The sequence below is a fragment of the Corvus brachyrhynchos genome, unplaced genomic scaffold (assembly GCF_000691975.1).
Source record: "Corvus brachyrhynchos isolate BGI_N302 unplaced genomic scaffold, ASM69197v1 scaffold698, whole genome shotgun sequence".
Lineage (NCBI taxonomy): Eukaryota > Metazoa > Chordata > Aves > Passeriformes > Corvidae > Corvus > Corvus brachyrhynchos.
In genome coordinates, this window is record NW_008239535.1 from 341,227 (window position 1) to 363,492 (window position 22,266).

At 40.9% G+C, this 22,266-nt stretch overlaps 2 protein-coding genes across 3 annotated transcripts; both read left to right on the plus strand.

Moving 5' to 3' along the window:
• Positions 1-4,159: 4,159 nt before the first annotated feature.
• Positions 4,160-7,577, plus strand: LOC103620416 (fatty acid-binding protein, adipocyte). 2 transcript variants are annotated; one of them, XM_017741199.1, is made up of 4 exons: positions 4,160-4,337; positions 5,568-5,740; positions 5,960-6,061; positions 7,174-7,321. In XM_017741199.1, exons 1-4 carry the CDS (start codon positions 4,265-4,267, stop codon positions 7,201-7,203), a joined length of 378 nt encoding a protein of 125 aa, XP_017596688.1. In that variant the 5' UTR covers positions 4,160-4,264; the 3' UTR covers positions 7,204-7,321. The 2 variants fall into 2 exon arrangements, with proteins under 2 accessions (XP_017596688.1, XP_008637247.1); XM_008639025.2 differs by lacking the exon at positions 7,174-7,321 and adding an exon at positions 7,351-7,577 and having other exon boundaries at positions 4,169-4,337.
• Positions 7,578-13,819: 6,242 nt separating this feature from the next.
• On the plus strand, positions 13,820-17,848 carry LOC103620417 (myelin P2 protein). The gene is made up of 4 exons (XM_008639026.2): positions 13,820-13,991; positions 15,470-15,642; positions 15,912-16,013; positions 17,602-17,848. The coding sequence occupies exons 1-4, from the start codon at positions 13,919-13,921 to the stop codon at positions 17,773-17,775; spliced, it is 522 nt and encodes a 173-aa protein (XP_008637248.1). The 5' UTR covers positions 13,820-13,918; the 3' UTR covers positions 17,776-17,848.
• Positions 17,849-22,266: the final 4,418 nt, after the last annotated feature.

Here is a 22,266-nt window from a genome sequence, read left to right on the forward strand (position 1 = left end):
GAAAGTAGCAACTTTATGAGCAGAAATGGCATTCCTTTACCTGTTCCTGTCTGCTCCAGCATTAGATCACCTTTCTTGTAGCTACCCTGGGGCCTTAGAACAAAGCCCCAGTCTGGTACCCAGCCAGACAAACACTAAGAAAGGTTTTTGCTTTGTCTAAGTTGCAGAAGTACCACACAGTGCGATATGGTCCCTCCTTCCTAACATGAGGCCTGTTATAGCCCATCTTCTCAATAGGTGTTATTGTGCCTGAACAAGAAGCTTGCATCAAAGCCATGATTCCCTCCCTGCCTGAGGAAAAATCTCCATTTTTATAGCTTTGTCAAGAACAGGTATTTCTTCTTACTATGAATATTGCCACCTGTGCCAGTAATAACCCCATACAGAGGTCACACTCCTTTTAAGAGAGTGTTCAACAGAAGTCATTGTCAGTGTCATCAGGGGTGGATTGATCATGGATGTCTTTTCATGCCAATTTTTGATTCAAAGAGTGAGACAAGTGAGTAAGCACAATACACTGCTGCTCACTGGTAGTCACCAGTTTGATAGCCAGGACACTCGAAGGAGTTGTACTCTGCTACCCTTCTGGGGCAAGGAGGAACTCGAGAAAGAAGCCTCCATTTAAGAAGTCATAACTGTTAACTTAGGTTTTCACATTCAAGAGTAAGATGTGTTTTTACTTTGACAATTCCGTGTTTACATGAAGTGCCAGGGAAGGTTTAGCACAATGCTCAGTTGAAAGGTCCCCTAGATGGCAGATCTTCACTACAGGAATAAACATCCTCTTTTTCACATACTCTATTGGAAGAGCATCATTGCTCCTGCAAGCCCAAAAGAGCCAAAGGGAGGGTACTGTTGTGCTTATTTTTGTAAAGAGCAGTTTATCTCAAGTAGATCTCCACCTTTGGTCTGACTCACAGAGCAAGATTTAACCCATCATTGCTACCTTCCCATCTACTGATTTCCCCTGCACAGCTGCTGCTTTGCTATTCCACTTCATAGAACCACAGAATTCTTTGATCCGTGATCACTTCTGCATATCCTGCGTCAGGAACTGTCCTCAAATGTCACAGCACCCCAAGACCACGTTGCAGACAGTGCATCATTGTTATTTGCAGACTGGAGCTGCCTCAGTTCATATCAGGATTAAGAGATGAATTTTCTTTGTCAGCTTTTCCTGTACTGGACCCTCACCAGCTTCCTTTTCTTGGTTTACCTCTTACCTGCTGTGGTTTCTTCAAAATTTCTGGTTATTTTGAAGGAGGTTTCTACACTTTTGTTCTTGATGGTATTAGATCACATCGGTGTCAATAACCACAGGCCTGTTTAGCCAGATTGCCCAGCTCTTGCTGTCAAGACACTTCTGCAAGTGACATGAATCACTTGCTTAAACTTCCAGGTTCAGAAGCCTCACTGATTTCTTCATGGCCATTAAAAACTCCAGTCTTTATCAGCAGGCTGTATACATTTGCCCCAGAGAGCAGGCATGATTTGTATTAGATGACATCAGTGCCACAGGTTTATCTCTTGTTACTGGAGGTCTCTCCTGAGGGAAAGGATACCATTGGTAGGATACTTTCCAGCAGAGAAAAGCATGCATAAGTGCGCTCCCAGATAGCTGCTTGCTTTGAATTAAACATGCAAGTCAAGCCACAAGCTGACTTTCTTCTTCTATTCTTGAGTCATCATGTTCACAAGATATCTACAAATAGCTCAGACTCACTTTAAGTAAGTGCAAGTAACTGACTGCCTGGGGAGGGTGCACTTGTCTGCTCCAAGTTGATTTGCATGGAAAGGTGCTTTGACTCTCCCCAAAAACTCTTCCAGTATCACAAGCATTGCAGACAGCTGTTAACACCAAAGGAAGGCCAATTGCCTCTCCCAGACGGTAGTTTTGAATATAAAAGCCCTGTTTCCCCTCCAAAGAAATGAATGTTAGTTGTAGTAAGCCACACACAGAATAGTTCCCAAAAAGCAAGAAAAGTATGAACAGGAACTGATTTCATCCATGTCGCAGACTTTCTTTCTGGGCCACTGCAGCAATTCTCACCTGGTACTTTCAGTTGTCTTTATTTAATTGCTGGATTTGAGTTTCTATGTTCCTACCATCTGCTCACACACAGTACAGAGTTTCTCAAGCCAACAATCTGAAGTAAAAATACCTCAAGATAATGACACAAACTTGAGGGACCCTCAGAATTTCCTTTTAAAGAACACTTGAACATGTGACACTCTGAGAAAACCAACCAGAAAAGGCACCAGCCACTTCATAATTAGAATATAGTTTTATTTATTTTGAGATGAAGCCAAAGTCAGTGAATATGCAAGAAAAATTTTGAAAAGAATAGGCCAAATCTAAGATTAGCTATTCTAGTCCCCATAGACTTACATTTTAAAGGCACAAGGGGGTAACTAATTATAAATGTACAAACATACTCAGCTCTCAGAGCAATCCAGGCTGGGGACACACTGCCTAGGGAGAAGCCCTGCAGAAAAGGCCCTCAGGGTCCTGGTGGGCAATGAGCTGAGACCTGAGTCCTGGGCTGTATTTTCAGAAGTACAGCCAGTAGGTTGATGGAAGTGATTATTCCCCTTATCTCAGCACTCATTAGGCTGTATCCAGAGTACCATCCAGTTTTGGAGTGCATTCAACAGAGGATCCACAGGATCCTTAGGGGTCTGGAGCACTTGCCCTGTGAGAAGAGGCTGTGAGACTGAAGTGGTTCATCCTGGCTGAGCTTTGGGAGTGCTTACAAACAGCCCTCCACACCTGTGGGAAAGTGGCCAAGGAGTTGGAGCCAGACAGTGACTGGTGAGGAGATGAGAAATTATGAATGAAAGCTGAAAGTAGAGAGGTTCAGAGAGAAGATAAGGAGATCCTTTCCCCCTTGGCACAGCTGGGCAGGGTGTGTGCTGCCCAGGGAAACTGTGCTGGCTCCATCCTTGGAGTTTTCTGATCCACGCAAGGGCACAGCTCTAAGCAGCCTGATATGGGCTCAGAGGTGACCCTGCCTGAGTGGAAGGATGCACTGGAGGCCTCCTCACTTCCCTTGCCGTACAAATATCCCTAAGATCTTGCAATCCTATATAAATAACTCTTCTATAGCATTGTTACTTACAAAGGCATCAAGTAGAAAAATACGTGGTTCACAATACTTGATGCCTAGCAACCAGCAGAGTAATTCCTGGAAATCCACATAAAGAGAATTGCAGGGGCTGGACTATGCTCTTATTAGCTGCTTTTTGCCGTTGGAATAGCACATTACAGACAAAGGAAGGTCTAAGAACTTGCTCAACTGCTTTCTGATTGTTTTTTGTGAACTGAAGTATGACAGGGCTTAGAAGATCAGTCAAGATGGACCCATTATGTCAGGCCTGTACACAACTTGACTCAAACAAATTGATGCCTTAACAGCACAAAGAGAGAAGAAATTAAGTGTCCAGGGACCTTTGCTGAGTCGATACTAGAGCCTAGCTTTATGCCATAATTACTCAAAATGCTAGTCATTGGGACATAATTCTTCAGAAAGCATGGGCGTAAAAGGGAGAGAAATCCTCTGTTTTGTTATTTTTCTTCTCACAGAACCCTATATCCCCTCTACATTACATAAAAGTGTATTACAGACCTATTCTTCGATTGATTCAGGTGGTGCAAGGACAAGGAGACCCCAATCAAGGAAGCAATTTTATTGCCTTAGCCTTCTATAAATCCAGCATTCACTTTGTGCTCCAAATCCACTTCTTCCTGTAATTCTGTATTTCTCTAGAGGAAATTTCTGAAAGCAGGGGTGCTGAAAGCAAGCTAAATGATCCCAATGAGCCTTTTGAATTGGAAAGTCTAGGAATTGAGCTGTGTGCATTTGATACAATGGACTGAAATGAAAGAGTATGGGAGAGAACATTAATTTTTCTCTGAGGGTTGAGCTCAAGCCTACTTTTTTATTCTGAAAGGTAATTTGATTTAATTATTTGCCTTTAAGGTAAAGTGTTCTTGAATGACAAAAATAATTAAATAAAAACACGACAGTGATCTTTGTGCTAGTAAGGGCATATGAATAATAGCACTATGACCTACTGGCAAAGGAGGGGCAGGGGAGGAAGAAAAACACTGGGCACTGGGACTCCCTCTTCATTGGTCATTCCAGAGCATCATGTGGCCACAGCTCCTTTTTAAAGATAAGTACTCTTCTCCTGGAGCTCATAATATTCTCCTGTTCTGCATTTCTGTTTGAACCTGTGGAAGACATCTTTCTAGCCTGACAAAATGTGTGACCAGTTTGTGGGCACCTGGAAGCTCCTTTCTAGTGAAAACTTTGAGGACTATATGAAGGAACTGGGTGAGAATTGTTATTTCAACTTCTTGTATCTGGAACAGGGAAGGAATGCCAATTTTGAACTTTAGCCTTTACTTGCTTTTTCTGGCTGTGCTGTTTATCAAGGGGGGTTGAATCCACTATTTTGATCAGGTGGTCTTAAACTGGAGAACTCGTCTGTTTCAATTAGTGGTGTTAAATTCCTGTAAAGAGGAAAAACTTTGATAGATATGAATAATTTCAGGTAAGCCAAGTCTAGGCATGCCTTATTAGTAGTGTTACAAATGGAAGTAAAACACATCACTGCAATATTTAGTGTGAATTAGCTTTTATCCTTGGACACGCAAATCAGTGTGATGCTAGAAAGCAGCAAGTTTCCTTATGTCTATAAGCAACACACCTAAACAACTTTAAAATGCTACTGGATTAGGACACCAGTTAATTGCCACAGCTATTATATTGAATGAAACTCTGTAGCTGCCTCCAGTGAATATTAACAAAGACAATTGCATGGATTCATGCAGATACTTGCAAAGATTTGATGTCTAATGCTTTTCTCTAAGGGTGTAGACTTCTCACTTAGAATTAAAATTGGGATTTAAAAGGGTTCAACATTCTGTTAGTGTGGAGGAAGCAGGGGGTAACTTGCACAGATTCGATTACTACATGCTAAAAAGCTGGGGGGTTATTTGCAGTTTAGGGGTAAAATACTTACTATGATTTCAAGGAATGAGACTCTTGCACTCTTAATCTTTACTCCAGATTTACTCAGGACATAACCATTGCCAGCTCTTTCTTAATCATTTCCTTATATTCAACCTACCCACTTGTAAATATTAAAAGTGCTTGCTTTTTTTTCCTTGTTTGTTTGTTTTGTTGTTTTTGTGGCTCAGAAATTGTCATATATTTATGCTTATTTACATTTAGACACAATAAGCATACAAGTTAGAGTACAAGCTATGAAAATTATTCTGAAGTCTATGTGCAAATATCTGGCATTAAAATAATTTCAGTCTTCAAAATATTGCTTTTACTATTTTGACAATGAGAGGGTAGAGAATTTCCTTACATCAACCCACCCAGCTTGGTCCATAGCAGTACCAAGTGAGATTTTATAAAAGAATCTCTGTAACATAGAGTTAATAACACTCAGAAAGCAATAGGGGAAAAAGCACTGAGAGGGTTTTTTCCAATGTATAAGAGCAAAGGATTGAGGAAAGATAAAAATTTCATAGTGCCCTATCTTATTTACAGGTGTGGGGTTTGCTACCAGGAAGATGGCTGGTGTGGCCAAGCCTAACGTAACTATCAGCATCAATGGTGATGTGATAACCATCAAAACAGAAAGTACCTTCAAAAATACAGAGGTCTCTTTCAAGCTGGGTGAAGAGTTTGACGAGACCACAGCAGATGACAGAAAAACAAAGGTGAGTCCAGAAATGGCATTTTGCAAATACATCTCTCAAAAGGGATGTGTGAGCAGCAGGGTAGAGTTGTGATTTTTACATCCAGTGCAGAAATGCTGCCTCCCCAGGTAAGAGTGCTCTGGGTGCTTTGTGCTTAGTGCTGTTTGGACCTGGAGAGCCTTCTCCTCAGACGAGAGCACCCTGATGAAACAGACACACTTTGTTTTTTTGCTTTGGTAGAATGTCATAACCCTAGACAACGGTGTGCTGAACCAGGTGCAGAAGTGGGATGGAAAAGAGACTATCATAAAGAGAAAAGTGGTGGATGGGAACCTGGTGGTGGTAAGTTAATTTTTGTTACTTAATCACTGAATTCAGTGTGCAGAATTCACGTTTGGCTGATGTATGACTTTGGATTCAAACACAGGGAGGGAAAGCATCTGAAAGGGCTCTGTTCACTTGGTGAGAAATCTCTCTGATTGAGTCTAGAGTGTAAGTTTAAACTGAAAAGCTGATAAACTTACGGAATGGTACGGAAGTGCCTCTTCTCCATAGCAAGACATGGTTAGGAAAGTGTAGGAAGAAAAACCCAACATCCCTATGAGGGAAACTTTTATATATGTGAATCTCTGAGTCCTGAACAGTATAGAGGAAGCATTAGCAAAGCCCACATTAAATACGTCCACTCTAGGCTGATGCAGAATACTCCTGTTCATCTTCAGCAGAGGCTTAACAGCCATCTGTGGGAATCCTGCTATGCATCACCAACAACTGTGTTAATAATATGGTGTTAGAGCAAGGAAACGTGTCCAAGCTCTGTTGGTTGGTTTTATCTGGTCAGAGACTATTGTGCTTGACTTGGTGCCAGTAAGGCCCACCTACAGTCTGGGGCTTCCCAGCTCTGCTTTACAGTTTTAGAAAACACACTTTGAAGAATCTGGGACAGGACTAAATGTTCATAAAAGGCAGCTGAGATTCCTACATGCTGCAAAACAATACACATACACAAAATTCCTGAAGAGTTCTCCCCTCCCCTAGGGAAAAATAATGTGTCCATAAATTCAATATTTAAATTTCTTTGGATAGAGACCAGAGGAGAATAAATAGAAATAGTTTTTAATAACAATTTCATTAAGAAAAATTGAACAAAACAGAGTTTGATCTAACAGAAAAATAGATGAGGACAGAGCCTAACATGCAGAGGCTGACACTAGCAGCTCCAAGTCTGAAAGCTCTCTGTGTGTGCATGTTTTGTGCACACGTGTGTGAAGAAGACAAGACACAGCTGCAAAAGGTGAAAGAAGAAAAGATTATAGCCCAAGTCCCGGGTCTAGTCAGCCTCCACAGAAGTCCTAGGAGCCTTCATTAAAGGTTTTTAAGAAAAGTTTAGGAATCTCCTGGGGGTCGCTGGAGCAGTTCTTGAAAATTCTTTCACTCCTGTGCTTGTTTTTCAGACTTCTGTTGCTGAAGCTCTCAAAACTTGAGTTTTACTCTTTTGGCAATTGGCTTTAGAGGAGGAGAAATGCAAATTTTTCTTAAACTGGTTCCCAATAGATAAGTAATTCTCTACCTTCTGACTAACAAACATTTAGTGAGAGATAAAAGCTGATGGAATTATCTTTTCTTTCCAGGAATGCACCATGAATAATGTTTCCTGCAAAAGAGTTTATGAAAAAGCATGAAGAAGCCACCTTCACACGGGACTAATGCTTAAAGCTGGACTAAAACAACTTAACCAAAGGAGAAAAGCTCCACGAATCTCTTTTAAAGAGAACTGTACTTTTTTCAGATATATCCCAAAGCAGATACACGCACTTAGTCTCATTTGTTGTTCAATAAAATGTTCTGCTTTATACAACATGTGCTTATGCTGGAGTTTGTCAGAATGGGGCTTGGGGGGGATGCAGTGTGGGAAGGGGTGCTGTGCAGGAAAGCACTGTGTGGAGCCAGTACCACACTCAGCCAACGTGACCCATCTCCCTCAGAGGCAACCCAGTGCGTGGCACTTGTGTGACAGTGGCAGATGTACACCTGAACACAAAAACATCCTCTGGTGAGGGCTGCGTGTGGGCTAGCCCCTGCAAGGAGTCTGGGCACAGCCAGGGGAAAAATGGGGCTGCTCTTCTTGGCTTCAAGCAGAGGTTGTTGTTCCTGGGGCAGGGAGGAGGATGATCTGTGGATGCCTGGTGTTGGCTTCCAAACATGAGCAGGGTACCAGGCACCTCCTCTGTGCACAAATGCAGACAATTTTAAACCCAGGGACCATTTGAAGCAGCTTGATCCTGTCCTTTTCCACCTCAAGGGTGAAATTATAGCAGCTGTAACTTTCATCTGTGATTATTTTGTCAATGTGCCTGTCTTGAACATCTCATTTTGTCCTAGATAGGCAAAATACCTTGAATTAAGAATCATAGCTTAAAAAATATTCAGGTTTACTAAAAGCCAGTACGATTTTGCTATGGGTACAACCTTCTTTATTACCTACATGCATTTTCTATTAACTCCTTAGGCTTGATCAGTCTTGGGAACATGAGCCTTTCCAGATGCAAAGCCCTTTGGACACCATGTTTTTCAACTCTGCTTGTTTTTGAACTACTGTCTTCTACTGTCCATAGTCCTGGTCTCCTATTACAAAACTTTGCATCTACAGAAGCCATGATTTCTACATCTGGGAGGGCTTAAATTGAGGACAAAAAAATATCAAGATTTCTAGGGAAAACCTGGACAATAAGTATAAAAATGTGTGCCTTAACTACTAAATGGGGAAATGACCATATCTTGAGCAATTAAGATCTGTGGAACCAAATTCCACATATTCCTGACATTCCTGAAGTCAGCTGTCAGAGGTGATGATGCTGAGTCCCTGCTGCAAACAGCAGAGACCTCTCACACACTTGAACTTTCCTCTGCATAACTCAGATTGTTCCCAAGTTTTTGCACTTTTTATACAACCAGAGACGGAAATGGAAGGACTTTTACATTTGACAGGAGCTGAGGAGTCATTTAAAAGTGATTCCAAAGACTACCAGTAAATTCTGCAGAAAATGTTAAAAAAGCCATGAACAGCTCCTGTGTTTTAACCTTGGCTTCACTGCTTATGAAATCTCACCAAGTTAGAGAACAGCAGTTGGATATGGGAAGGAAGAATGCTTCAGAGCACTCCATATATGCAGTACTGATGCCTTAAGAGGCCTCCTAGAAACAGAGACTAGACAGGAGTAAGGGAATAAAAGTAGGTATTTATTTGAAAGGCCTCTAAAGGTACCCCCTGGGGAGCCAGAGGCTACTGCCGAGATGGGCCCCAAGATGGACGACAGGTCACGAGTTCTTCACACTTTTATAGGTTTGGTTCATTTGCATATCAGGGTTAATTCTCCAATTAAAGCTTCAATTTAATGATGTAACCCCCCTCCACTTGCCCCCCTTTAGAGGCCTTTTGGTTTATACTTTTTGGGCCTAGGATGGTCTGGGTGTCCTTGAAGAGCAGGCCCAGAGAGGCTTTGTTCTGTCTGCCTAGCACAAGTGAGCAGAAATTAACAGGCTACAAGAAACTTCAGAGTTACACACTAAGCAGTACAGAATTTGAAAAATATAAAAGTTAAAACCTAAGGCATCAGTACTAAATCTACGGAGCACTTAACAAAACCAAAATTATTTATGAAAGTTAGGATACAACTACAGTTTAGTGGTAGAAAATATACATGATAGTGATGGTTGTAAGAAGCAGAAACATTCACTTAAATAAACTACATATAGACATTAAATATCAGCCCATTGTTAAATATATTCTATCATCCACAGATTTGGGAATACTCTGCTGGAGGTAAAATTCCCAATATTCTGATATTCACCTAGCAGATTTTATTTTCCAGAAAACTTGCATTCTTAATGCAGCCAACAGTTACAGCTGTAACATTCACAGACTAGTATTTCAGAAAAGGGTAATCTCTTCTAAAAGCATCACCGTTTATTTTGGTACCTCATGAATGACTTTGTGAATGAATCAAGACACTTAAAACTCCAATTTTTGAAAATTTCAATAAAGTGATATTCTGTCTATAAACTTAAACAGGGACAGCACTATAATGAAGTATTAGCGATACTTTTCTTAGAATATGAACACGTTGGGATTTTGTTCTCTGAAAAAGCCAAAATTTATTGTCTAAAAAAGGCAGCAGTCTAGTGACTGCTTGAATAAGTGGAGGTGATTCCTCTCTGTCAAGAAAAGGTGTGTGCTGTCAGACCTGCACGGAGGTGAGAGCACACATTTCTAAGGGCTAAAACCAGATCAGTGTCTTGTCCTTACCTGCAGAGCAGCACAGGTCTCTCTCTTCTGTCATGCTGAACTATTCTCCAAAAATCAGTAACCACCCCAAAGCACTCCTTTCTGCCAAAGAAGGATCTCACTAAATCCCTACAAACCCGTGGGCAGCAGACTTATCGCAGCAGGCGCCTTGAATGCTGAGAGGAGGAGATCTCTGCCCCTTACCATATTCACTCACTAGCCTTTACAGGTTTCTTGGATGACAAGAGGGAAAGGAGACTCACATCCAGATTTTTAGCAGTTCAGGAGAAAGATGAAGAAAGGCTTATTCTGAGGATTGACCTTTCAGTTGTTTTTCTTTTTTTCTTTTAACTATTTATTTCCACTTGAAAGAACTTGAAGGACTTTTGCGTCCTGACCGTGTGTGCGGTGCAGTCTGGACTCATTTCCCCATCCCAGCTGTCCCGCTCTGGTCTTGTAGGATGTTCCAGCTAAGGAGATAAGAAGATATTTGCACCCTCCAATGTAGCTACTGGGAAAAGGGAGGCTGCTGGCCCCATGTTCAGAGTTGATCCTTCAGTTTCATAGAGTCAATGCTAAAACATCCTTGGTGTCCTCACAGCAAGTCCCTCTTGGACCTCTGTCCTCCCCTTCTATTTCTGTTCTCTTAATTGCTCTCCTGGGAATTTATTTAGACTTTTTTTGGCCCTTAATTTGCCCAGATAATATTTCCTTTAAAGAAATTCACATAAATTTACTTTCTGTATTTCTTTAAATAGTATCTTTATTTCTAAATAGTCTCTGAATTTTTAGTTCTCTATTTTTATCAAGTTTTAACTTTATCTCTTGTGCTGCTTCACAGTCTCCAAGTTCAATGCTTTAAAATCCCATTTTTAATCAACCATAAGCAAAAAAAGGGAACCAGGGTTCTCCTTTATCATGTGTACTCACAATCCTTGACATTTTTCCTCTTTAAACTTGAAGAAAAGATTGGTTTCCACAATTATTTCTACTGGTATATAATTCCCTGCTCTTGTTTTTTCTAAACTGTAAGTCCTTTAAATGAAAGTACTGATTTTTCTTAGTGACAAAGAGATAGATGGCAGCAATGTCAACATTGTTTGAGACTGCTTAAGACTGGGGTTTTGTCTGAATAAATAATTCTCTGTTACTTTTGTTCTTAAGGTTACTGGTACTGCAATGTAGCTGTTCTATTCTGACTAATTTGCTCATCTTGAATTTCTTTGGGTCTGATTTTACAACATCCCAATCATCTTTTATTTCCCAAAGGCAGCAGCCTTGTCTTGTTAAAGTGCCTTTATGTGGATAAGACAATTAAATAAAAGAACAAAGAATGCCTGAGGAGCAACGGTAGAATATTTTCATATTATTTCTCGAGAAACAATGGATAGTTTCATTTAGGAGTAGTTTTCTCATTTCCAGAGATGGGATAAAAGAGCTAGCTATTCTTTACACAAAATGTGATATTATGCATGTCTGCTTTAGAAGAGTTTTGTGTGGACAACACCTTCAAAGACTGACATTTACTTACATGTTACAGATCCAGCATCTGCTTCCTACTGTGGGGGAGAAAGAGTTCTTTGCCTTATTTTTATTGTCAGTGACCCAGACTTTTGCTCCCCTCACTGAACTGTCAGTGAAACCTGGGCAGCAAGGGAAGTTCCGTTCAGCTTCCCCTGTTGAGAGGGGTTTAAAAACATTTTGCATATGCCACCAAAATATGTGACTGAAGACCTTCTTATTTTCCACAATCACCATGTAAACCAAAGACTGCAATAATTTCACTCCTCAGACTCTATTATTTACATGTTTCCGGGTGTTCCCCTTCTTCTTTATGACAGCTTTCAAGTCAGGACCCAGACCTCACCCTCCTTGGCACACCACCATTTCCATCTCATTCTTTCAACTCTAAACATAAGAAATTTGGTCCCACAACATAAAATCCCAGTGTCTCTGCCCTTAAAAGGTAGATCTGGGTTGTCACAACCCAGAAATTACAATCATACAAAAAAGGCAAACATTGTTCACCCAAGTCAGAAAGAAGTCTCTAATCTTTACATGTACCAAGCAACAATTTCCTCCAGGAAGATGGTTTAAGAAGGGAAAGGACAGAACTACATCAGATGTGGTCTTGCACTAAATAGTTTCAAATAGTTTGAAGTGTCTTGAATTACAATGCTTTAAATTCCTGCCTGTCACATACACATGTGGTTTATGGATTTGGTTTTTGTGCCTGTTTTTTACTAACCATAAGACAATAATTCTAAATGTGGATTTAAAAAAAAAACCAAACTGGTTTTGAATGTTGAAAACTCAAATTTTTCATTCTTTCAATTTTGGCTTGGCAGAAAATGTTCTGGAGGTCCCGGTGTACACCAAGCTGAATATGACCCAGGAATATGCATCGGCAGTAAAGGGTGAGTGATGTCCTGGGCTGCATTAGGAGTGTTGGAGGTTGAGGGAGATTGTCCTTCCTCTCTATTCAGCACTGATCAGGCCACAGCTGAATGCTGGGCCCAGTTCAAGGCTCCCCAGTACAAGCAAGAAGAGGGTCCAAGGAGATCGTAGCATCTCTCCATGGGAGCAGGGAAACCTGAGGAGATCTGACAGCAATAGGACACATTTGAATCAATGCCTTATATGATTGTGCTGGCTTAAGTCTTCCCTTTACCTTATGGCAGACCAACTATCCATGTGCAGAAAGACAAAAGAGAATATAATATGCCCTCCTTCCAAGTCTGCAAAGCTGCTTGCCTCTCACTGAGTGACTTTGTACTAAGAATAAGCACTTTAATGACTCAGCCCCTTCTCATGCCATCCACCAGTCAAGAACAAGAGCTGATCTCCACTGATGCACTGATTTTCTGAATATGCCCGGTTGTAAAAGTGAGCCAGTGCATATTGGCTGCTTCTTCTTTTTGTGATCCTGTCTGGGATATGTGCAGGGAAGCACCCACAGCTTGGAATCATTTCTCTGATTCAAAGGGAAACAACAGAACAATATAATTCAGTTCTGCCTTTAAATGATAAGAAATACAGACTCTTTCCAGGATGGATTATAAAATTAAAAAAATAAAAAAACAGAAACCACTTTGTACATCATCTTGACAGTTCCTTCACAAAATCCATATGGCTTTGGTTTATCTGACTAACACACAGGTGACAGTAGTGGTAGCACTCTACAGCTTCCTGAGAAGGGGAAGTGGAGAGGAAGGTGCCGATCTCTCCTCCATGGTATCCAGGGGTAAGATGTGTGGGAATGGTTCACAGCTGTGTCAGGGGAGGTTCAGATTTGTCATTAGGAAGCACTTTAAGTGAGAGAGTGGTCATACACTGAAAGAGGATTCCTAGAGAGGTGGTCAAAGCCCCAGGCCTGTCAGTGTTTAAGAGGCATTTGGACAATGGCTTAACATGCTGTAACTTTAGGCCAGCCCTGGATTAGTCAGGCATTTGGACGAGATGCTTGTTATGGATTTCTATTCTATATGGTGACAGCAGGAGAATAACACTGGGAGGACAGTCGGAGCTGGGTTTCACAGGGATGCAGTGCTCCTGTACTTGTCTCTGTGTTGCTGACACCCCACTGCAGTGTGCCCTGACCGCTCTACGGGTGCAGTGGCAGTGTTCTGTCCCCATCCCCATGTGCCCCTTGTGCACTGGTGCATTCAGTGGAGGAAGCCAAGGCAGGCATCACCCAGAGCCCTGGCACTGGCACGGCTGCCTTGGACAAGGTGCACATTGTCTCGCCCTGGTACTGCCTCCCCTATTGGCCATCCCAATCACCACAGGGACCGGACCTCTTTAAAGGGACACCACTGAATCTGAGTTGGGCACACAATCTCTCTGACTGCCACCAAGAGCTTTTGTGGCCACTGCCTCTCTCTGCAGGACCAGCGCCTTACAAAGCCTGTACGATGTGTAACCGATTTGTGGGAACCTGGAAACTCGTCTCCAGCGAAAATTTTGATGACTATATGAAAGAATTGGGTGAGAAATATTCTGGGTTTGGTTGTTTTTTTTTTTTGTTAGTAAGTTTCCCTTGGGAAGGTTTTGTTCATGGATGGTGCCTTCTTTCTGTCCAAAAAGCACTTAACTACTCTTCTAGCATAATTTAATTTCTTTTCTTTAGCATCTAAATTGGAAAAGGTAGGTGATGAATTACTGTTATAAATTTACTTCTGTCTAACTGATCTGAACTGATCTAACTTGTTTTTCTCTCATGAGAGTAATCTATGGAGATGCAGATTTTTTATGTTCCTCTTGATTGCACTATTAACTTGTGACTTATGATAATTTACAATATATAATGGAGCTGATGTCTCATGACACTGTAGTTTCAGATGTCTAAATACTATGAATGAATCTGTCTGTTACTGAAGAATGCCAGGAATGTAATAAATTAAGCATTGTTTTTCATTTTAATGCTGGCTTCATTCCTATATGCCAAGTGCACAGACAGTCAGCTACTGTATTGCTTTTGCTATATAAATGATTAACTGATTTCCTTTATTTGAAGTGTTAGACTGAATAACAAAAGAATTGCAGTTAATTAATTAGCCAGGGTGAATGTGGGAGGAAAGTCCAGCTGCAGATATTTTTCTGAACATCTGAACAGAATTGTATGGTATGGAACAATTACTGCAGATAGTGTTATACTTTGCACATAACTTTATACCCTTTCTTACAGATCTTTTCATCTGAGCATGGCATAGCACTAACAAAGGCACTAACTACAGCTATCCCCTTTCTGCTTTTGTAAAGCAGTGATACATCGCCAGTGGCTTCATTCCTACTTGCTCCAAGCCTCACAACCTGCAGACAATGAACTGCACTGGAAAGGACTAGACAGTACAAAAGGCTTTTGGTATGGGATTTTCCTGGAAGCTCTTTGCAGCTCTCAAGTCTCATACCTCAACATTTTTTATATTTCATACTTGTACTTTTCACTGAGGTTTAGATGCAAGGATTCTTCAGGGATGCTAATAGCAACTTAGGAATTACCCAGTCTTCAGTATGTTTTAATGAACAAACACCAGCACACTGGCAATTCAGTGTCCAGTTTCTTCCTTGCAGCCATTAACAAAAGATTTGCCAAGGGTTTTATAAAAGGTTTTTTACAATTTTTTATGAGAACCAGACTATTCCTCTGAATTTTTCTACGTATTCTCTCTCTATGAAATTAATGCAGATTTGTAACAAACTATGTTTCTTCTTAGCTAAATGTGCACAGCTCTATAACTGTGTATATCTTTACTTCTTGCTGAAAGTGCACTCTATGAGCTGGGGCTGCCTCAGCCCCTGAATGCTGACGTTACCATTCCTATCTCTAAGTAGTGTCTCAGCTAAAAGAATTAGCATTTCACTTCAATCAGGCACTGAAAAATTCGAGAAGAAATTCTTCCCTATTCTTCCGTGGAAGATTCTTGCTTCTAGAATGTAGTGATTGTTTTGTTTCTGATTTCTAGGAGTGGGCTTAGCTACCCGGAAACTAGGTGGCTTGGCAAGGCCTGATGTGATCATCAGCATGAAAGGGGACATAGTGACCATCAGAACTGAAAGCACCTTCAAAAATACAACCATCTCTTTCAAACTGGGCCATCAGTTTGATGAAACAACAGCAGATGACCGGAAAGTCAAGGTAAGGGGGCTGATGATATCTAAGTGGTCTGAACATCTCCTAGAAGAACAACAGGAGAAGTTTTACCTACTCTGTCAGTGCACTTTGAGTTTTCCAAACTATTCCAATAAAGCCCTGAAAGAAGAAACAGTATAGTGCTGAATATAATGTTACGGAGTATTATATTATCATTATCCAAGAGTGCATATCTTGCTGAACATAAAGTGAATTACTACTCTAATCTGCAAAGCTCAGACTGCAGATTGAAACTCTTCTCTTGGACTTTGCAGAGTGTTGTAACCTTGGAGAAAGGGTCATTGGTGCAAGTGCAGAAGTGGAATGGCAAAGAGACCACAATAAAGAGAAGACTTGTTGATGGGAAGATGGTGGTGGTAAGCTCACGTTCCTTGCACACTGAAAAAGGTCGGAAGGATACAGCCTTCAGTATGCTTCTGTCTAAACAGACTATCAATTCTGGCTTACTTTTTGAATCATGAGATAAATTAAAAGGGAGAAAAAGGGGACCAAACTTAGAAAACACCTGGAAGGAAATAAATGTTGTTGCATACAGCAACTTGTCTTTAAAGTGACTATTTTGGCAGAGCTGCCGTAAATTGACAGCATAGTTACTGCTCTCAACATTATTGTTCTTAAAAGGAATAAGGTTTAAAAATAACAGAAACCTGTGAACTGTGTACAAAAGTTTACAAGCAGGGTACTTCTGTCCCTGGAACAGCTCTTTCTTTTTCCCTATCTTCGCCAAGTCAGAGAGATAACACATTTTAGGGACTCTAGTTGTAAGGGTTGCTATTAAAATTAAGATTTCACTTTTTCATTAAAGTTTTTAAAGATTGGAGTCAAACTAATTTTGGCAACTTGTTTGGAGTCAGCAGCATTACATCTTTACCTGTTAGCTTGTTCTGTGTTTTGTAATGAGTTCTCATATGTAGAATCATAGAATGGTTTGGGTTGAAAGGAACCTTAGAGATCATCCAGTTCCAACCCACTGCTACGAACAGGGACACCTTCCACTGGACCAGGTTACCCAAAGCCCCATCTAGTCTGGCCTTGAACACTTCCAGGGATGGGGCATCCACAACCTCTCTGGGCAACCTGTTCCAGTGTCTCACCACCCTCACAGTAAAGAATTTCTTCCTAATATCTAACCCAAACCTCCCCTCTCTCAGTTTGAAGCCATTTGCCCTTGTCCTGTCACTACACACCCCTGTAAAAAGTCCATCTCCAGCTCTCTTGAAGCCTCCCTTTAGGTAGGAAGGGTGATTTGCTTTTGCATCTCCTCATAGCTGCATTTCTGCGTAAGTTTTTTCTAATTATTAAACCCTCTTCATAAAGCAGAGAGGCAAGGTCCCTCTTCTGTTGGCGTCCTGCTGTCTGCCCCTTGCCTCATACAGGGTTGTGGAGGACTCCTCCTCTTTTGCAGACCAAGGAAGTATTTTTTTAATATCCTGTCGCCTTTGTCGCATGCATCCTGTGGCTGTGAATCATCAGCAGCCACTGAAGGCCACAGGGGTGAGAGGGTCAAGAGAAATATTTTGTGACTCAGAAGAGCAAAGTTTTTTAGGCCAGAAGCCTAACCTCTGAAATACCCAGGCTACTTCTGCTTCTACGCAAAAAAAAACCCCCTACTTTGAAAATTTGGAAGTGTTGGTGGGCCATGATATAGAAACTAGGTGGGGCTAATATTTCTGCCAAGTCAGCAATAATACCAAGAAAAGTAGATTTGTTTGTGGAAGCTGAGCTTAATTTTGCAATCTCTTTGTCATTAAATGCCACTTAATTAAGTTTAAAGCTGTTAAAACAGAAACAACTCTACTTGCAATATAAAAATATCTTTGCTGTTTGTTCTAAACATTCTGTAAACGTGTAGAGATGTAAAACATGACATCTGGATTTTCACTGACTTCAGAGGTTACTGCTGTCAGCAAAAGGTTTATATTAATATTTTCCTTTATGCCTTAGGAATGTGCCATGAAAGGGGTTGTCTGCACTAGAGTTTATGAAAGAGTGTTCCCTCTCTGCTCCGGACCGGAACTGGCTCTAAAAACTCGGCTTAGGCCAGTGACCAAAGCCTCATGCACTGTGCTTCTTTATTTTATTTTCTTTTATTGGGAAAATGGCTACACCATAATTTGATATTTCAAAGCCATAGTGTAACTAATCCAAAATATTGTGGTGATCCAATAAAAGCTTCTCAACACAGAAAATAGTGTGTTTCACTCCACATGAATGATTTACATTTACTTTCTTGACTGGCACTATCTTTTCTGTTGATAGTGTCTGTACAAAAGGTCAGACTATTTCTGAGTAAAATGGTGAAACACAAGTAATCCATATCTGAGAGAGGGCTAACACTGCTTCTGCTAACCCTAACCCAAATATCATCTCCTGGACTCAATATTCCTTTCCTGCAAAAGATTTTATTGCTGAATAGCTCCTATAGGGAAAATTATCTTTACTACCAGTATGATATATCATTGTAGCCTTACAGTCTTAGCACATCATTGTTTCATACTCATCCCAAAAAGTTTATACTTTTTTCAGTATCAGGATTTATATACTGGCATTTATTTGGAAGAAAACAGATACTGGAGGAAAAAAAAGTTGGAATATATTCCATATTTGCCTGCCAAAAGAACAGATAAACCCATGAAACAAAGTGTGGAGCAGGTGTGAATGAACTCCAGAAGTCTTAAGGCTAGAGGGCTTTGTTTTAAAAGTGCTCAGCAATCAATCCTACTTCCAGCCCAGAATTTAAGCGTATGCTTAATATTGAGCACATAGAGGAGTTGCATTGGGTAGAGTTTGCTGTCAAGCCTAACTGAGTAGCTAAAGTGTTCATTCCTCCCACTGCACTTATGCTGCTTTTATCTAAGGAAAAAAAACAGAAAAAGCAAACCTAAACTTCTGGAAATCCATTTAACCAAAAAGCACTGTGGCAGGTTATTAATATTTGCCTCCATTGGCCAGTGTTCAGTATCACTGCCATATTCACCTAATCACATTATTTCATCCCATGGCCTCCGTGCCACCACACAGGGCTGTCCCTGCCTTCTCTGTGGGGTTAAACCAACTGTGAGAGGAGCATGTGTTTATTTTGGCTCATTAGGAACTGCAGAGCTGGGATGAACCTTTGCCTACTGGTTTTACAGGCAAGAGCACAAATTCTCAAGGTTAAGACAAATACTGAATGTCAGAATCTAAACTGGTTCAGCCAAGCAGGGAGTGAAGAGATGGATATCATACGCAAACGAAAGATATAAAGGTCACCTTTCTTCTCTACCCACCACTGGAAAAGCTAGAATCTGGGCCCAGATTTGGATATAAATTTATGTAGATGCAGTTTAACTGAAGGCAGCTGCCAGAAGGCAAACAGCAGTTTTAAGTAAAATTTATCCTGGTCTCTAACCTAGATGGAGGGACAAATGCCCCATCTTTAACCTTATCACTAAAACTCACCACTGTGAGTGTCAGAGTTTCTGTGACTCCAAGTCCTCAGTGATTCTAACAAGGAATGGAGGCAGAATGATGCCTCTTGTATCATCTGCTGCAAACACAATGCAATCACATATTTCAAGTGAAGATGTTCCACCAGAAATCCATAAGAATAGTCATACAGTGTGAAATTTTATTATACGTGGCCCTCCAGATTATTCTCCTACAGCTCAGAATCCGCCTGAAATGGACCTGTGAAACTGGATTTTTGCTCTGCAGTTTCTTCATTCCCTTCCCTTGCAGTACAACACAGTCCCAGTGAGGCTGCTGGACCCACTCACCCCAGCCTGGCTCTGGGAAGCTGGAACTTGTCCAGAGCCTTTTAAGCAGAACTCACCTCCCATCCCTGAGCCACAGGCAAGGGAGAAGAGACTGCTGCAAACAAGCTCTGTATTTCCTTGGCTTTTCCTGATGCAACCTGTAAATTCTTCTTATAGCTTAGATGCAAAATCTCCTCTCCAATAGAATATTAGTATTCAGCTTTTTATTTCCTTAGGCAAAGGAAATAAACATTTACTTCAGTACAAACTATAGTTTTTCCGGATCTGGAAACAAAGAATAAAAACAAAGGACTGCTCACCTAGTCTTCATTTATTTATTTACGTCTCCATTTCTGTGACATAACCCATCTCTCTCTTCCTCTTCTCAAGAAACTTCTAATTGTGTTTATTTTTCCAGAGATTTGGAATTAAAATAATGACAGCTTTGGGGTTTTAAGTCCCTAAGTAAATGCAGATATGCTGCTTAGGAGCCTAGTATTTGGCACTTTCACTCTATACGAAGGTCACTTTAAAATGTCATGAGAGCTGGAGACTTTCCAAAACAGGAAAAGTGCAGCAGCACTGATAGTGTTGAAGGCAAAAACAATAGGGCAGGTGGTACAAATCAGCATAGAAATGGAGCACTTTGGGATACTGCTGTCTGTAAAGCTGTTCTTGGGGTCTCCAGGAGAATTTAGGGGGAATACAAATTTTTTAGTCTCATAATCTTCTTCATGTCTTACTGTAAGTTAGTTTTTCATCTTTCTTAAACATTTTATACAGGCCAGATACTTCTGGAATGAACATCTATGCTGAGGTACAATGTCTGTGTCTTGAACTGTACTTTCACACTGACAAACAAGTCCATTTGCTATTTTCCTAGCTTGTGTATGGACTTAGCCTAGAAATATTGGCAGTCTGATGCTGGTGTATAAATAGCATTATTTAAAGTAAACAGCTTGGTCTGGCACCCATCCCAGGCAATGAAATCCTGGCTGATTTTAGAGTACCACACTCGGACTCCTCTCCCATCAGTCAGTATTTCTGTGTTTTCTAAGGCTCTGTCACACCTCTGTTTTGCCTGCATCTCCCGAGACAATGGAAATCACCTGCATGGGGTATTCATCCTCCAGTTGCAGCAGGTCTGGCAGTATTCCCTGCCTCTGCCCCCTCTGACATCTTCTGGGGAAGGAGAAGCAAGCTGTCATGGCAAGAGCCCCTCTCAGCCCCAGGGCTCCCATGGGGAGCACTGAAATCACATAAAAGCTGCATCTGGACTCCATCTATCAAAGCTGTTCCCTTGGACTGAGCAGAATTTGGCAATTTGTGATAGAAAACATCTCCTGGTGATGTGTAGCTAAACCTGGAATACTGGACCTCACATCCCAGTCTTTTTCCCATGGAGTGGAACAGAGAGTATAGGCTCTCCTACAGCTTTGAACTTCCCTTGACGATTTCCTCAAAGTTCATTTTGGGAGCAACTGTACTCCTGTAAAGTGAATTCACACACATCCAGGTGCCCAACGCACCGACTTTCTGTTGTTTTACACAGAAGTTTTGTCACCTGCTGGGACAGTTTGACAGGACAGCAAACGTGTGGCTGGGCAATTCTAGAAATAGCATTGGGCTGTGTTATTAAAGCAACTGTGCTTCATACGAAGTCCTCATCACTCACCACATTTTTTCCAAGAAGCAACTTTTTATGCTGATAAACGCTGTGCTGTTTATAAATTGCTCAACTGTGCCTTTTAAGACATTGCTACCTTGCCTGATTTTCATTTTGGATTAAAGAAGTTCTGCTGTTTTCTGGGATACAAAGGAGTGAAAGGTTAGCACTGAAGGGGTAATCAGTCAGAAACAAATAGGCTGATACCAAGAAAAAATTGCCTTCAGAAATCCTGGAATTTAGATGTAATCAAGGTCTTTGTTAGGGAGGCAATTAGAGCATATCCTCATCATTTCAATGAAAAACGTTGTGGTTGGCTATTGGCCATGCTGCAGATGAGAAACACAAGAAAACGTTATTTGGACTAAAGGGCACAACAACATTGAGAAAAATACAGTGCCTAAGACACCACAGAGAGGGAAAGCTGTGTTAGACAGCATTTGTACAGTATTTTCAAAGGAAAGTGGGCTCTTTTTAACTTTCGAAAATCAATATTTAAATACATTTTCCTCAGATGTTACGAAAAATTTTAAAACTAAAATTAGAAGAAATGCAATCATTCAGGGATTAGGAAGGGTGGGGCGAATGGATTACATCTGGATTTGTTTTCAAGTTCTCAGTGGAGAATTAATAAAAGTATTTAAAGATCTTTTTTATATTTGCTATAATATGATCACCAGTATCAATCATACTATTTGTGAGAAGCATAAGGGAGGAAGAAAGTGTTTTAAATTCAATTGAAAGTGAACACACTCCCTGTCACACTCCCTTGTGGATAAGACTTCCTACAAGAGGCACCTGAGTCAGCAATGGGGTCAAAAACACTGCAAGAATTCGTCTTGTCTTTCAAGTTCATAGACATGATGTTGCAGCTAAAGCTGCACCAGGGGACACTTAGAGTGGAGCTGTGGGACATGCCTCCTTCAATTTTGGCAGAACTTAGGGTTGCTTTGGGAAATCTGTAGACATAATTATGGGAAAGGGGAGATATGTAATGTGTCTAGCTACTGTACAATACTTATATATGCCAACAACAGCCTCATTTATCTCAGATCCTAGTATGAATTTCCCAAGCTGAAATCTAAAATATATATATAAGTTTTACTTGGAAGCTCTGCACATTTGATACGAAAAAATCTGCGAGACAGTGAAGGTGAGGCCCTCAGTCTCCTTATATAATCCCCTAGCAGAGGCTCACAGCTTTCT

Excerpts from the sequence above, each read along its gene's own strand:
- LOC103620416 (XM_008639025.2), top strand. The coding sequence starts at position 4,265 with ATGTGTGACCAGTTTGTGGGCACCTGGAAGCTCCTTTCTAGTGAAAAC. Across the intron at positions 4,338-5,567 it reads GGACTATATGAAGGAACTGG|GTGTGGGGTTTGCTACCAGG; the intron begins GTGAGAATTGTT and ends TCTTATTTACAG. Across the intron at positions 5,741-5,959 it reads CAGATGACAGAAAAACAAAG|AATGTCATAACCCTAGACAA; the intron begins GTGAGTCCAGAA and ends TTGCTTTGGTAG.
- LOC103620417 (XM_008639026.2), top strand. The coding sequence starts at position 13,919 with ATGTGTAACCGATTTGTGGGAACCTGGAAACTCGTCTCCAGCGAAAAT. Across the intron at positions 13,992-15,469 it reads TGACTATATGAAAGAATTGG|GAGTGGGCTTAGCTACCCGG; the intron begins GTGAGAAATATT and ends TCTGATTTCTAG. Across the intron at positions 15,643-15,911 it reads CAGATGACCGGAAAGTCAAG|AGTGTTGTAACCTTGGAGAA; the intron begins GTAAGGGGGCTG and ends TGGACTTTGCAG.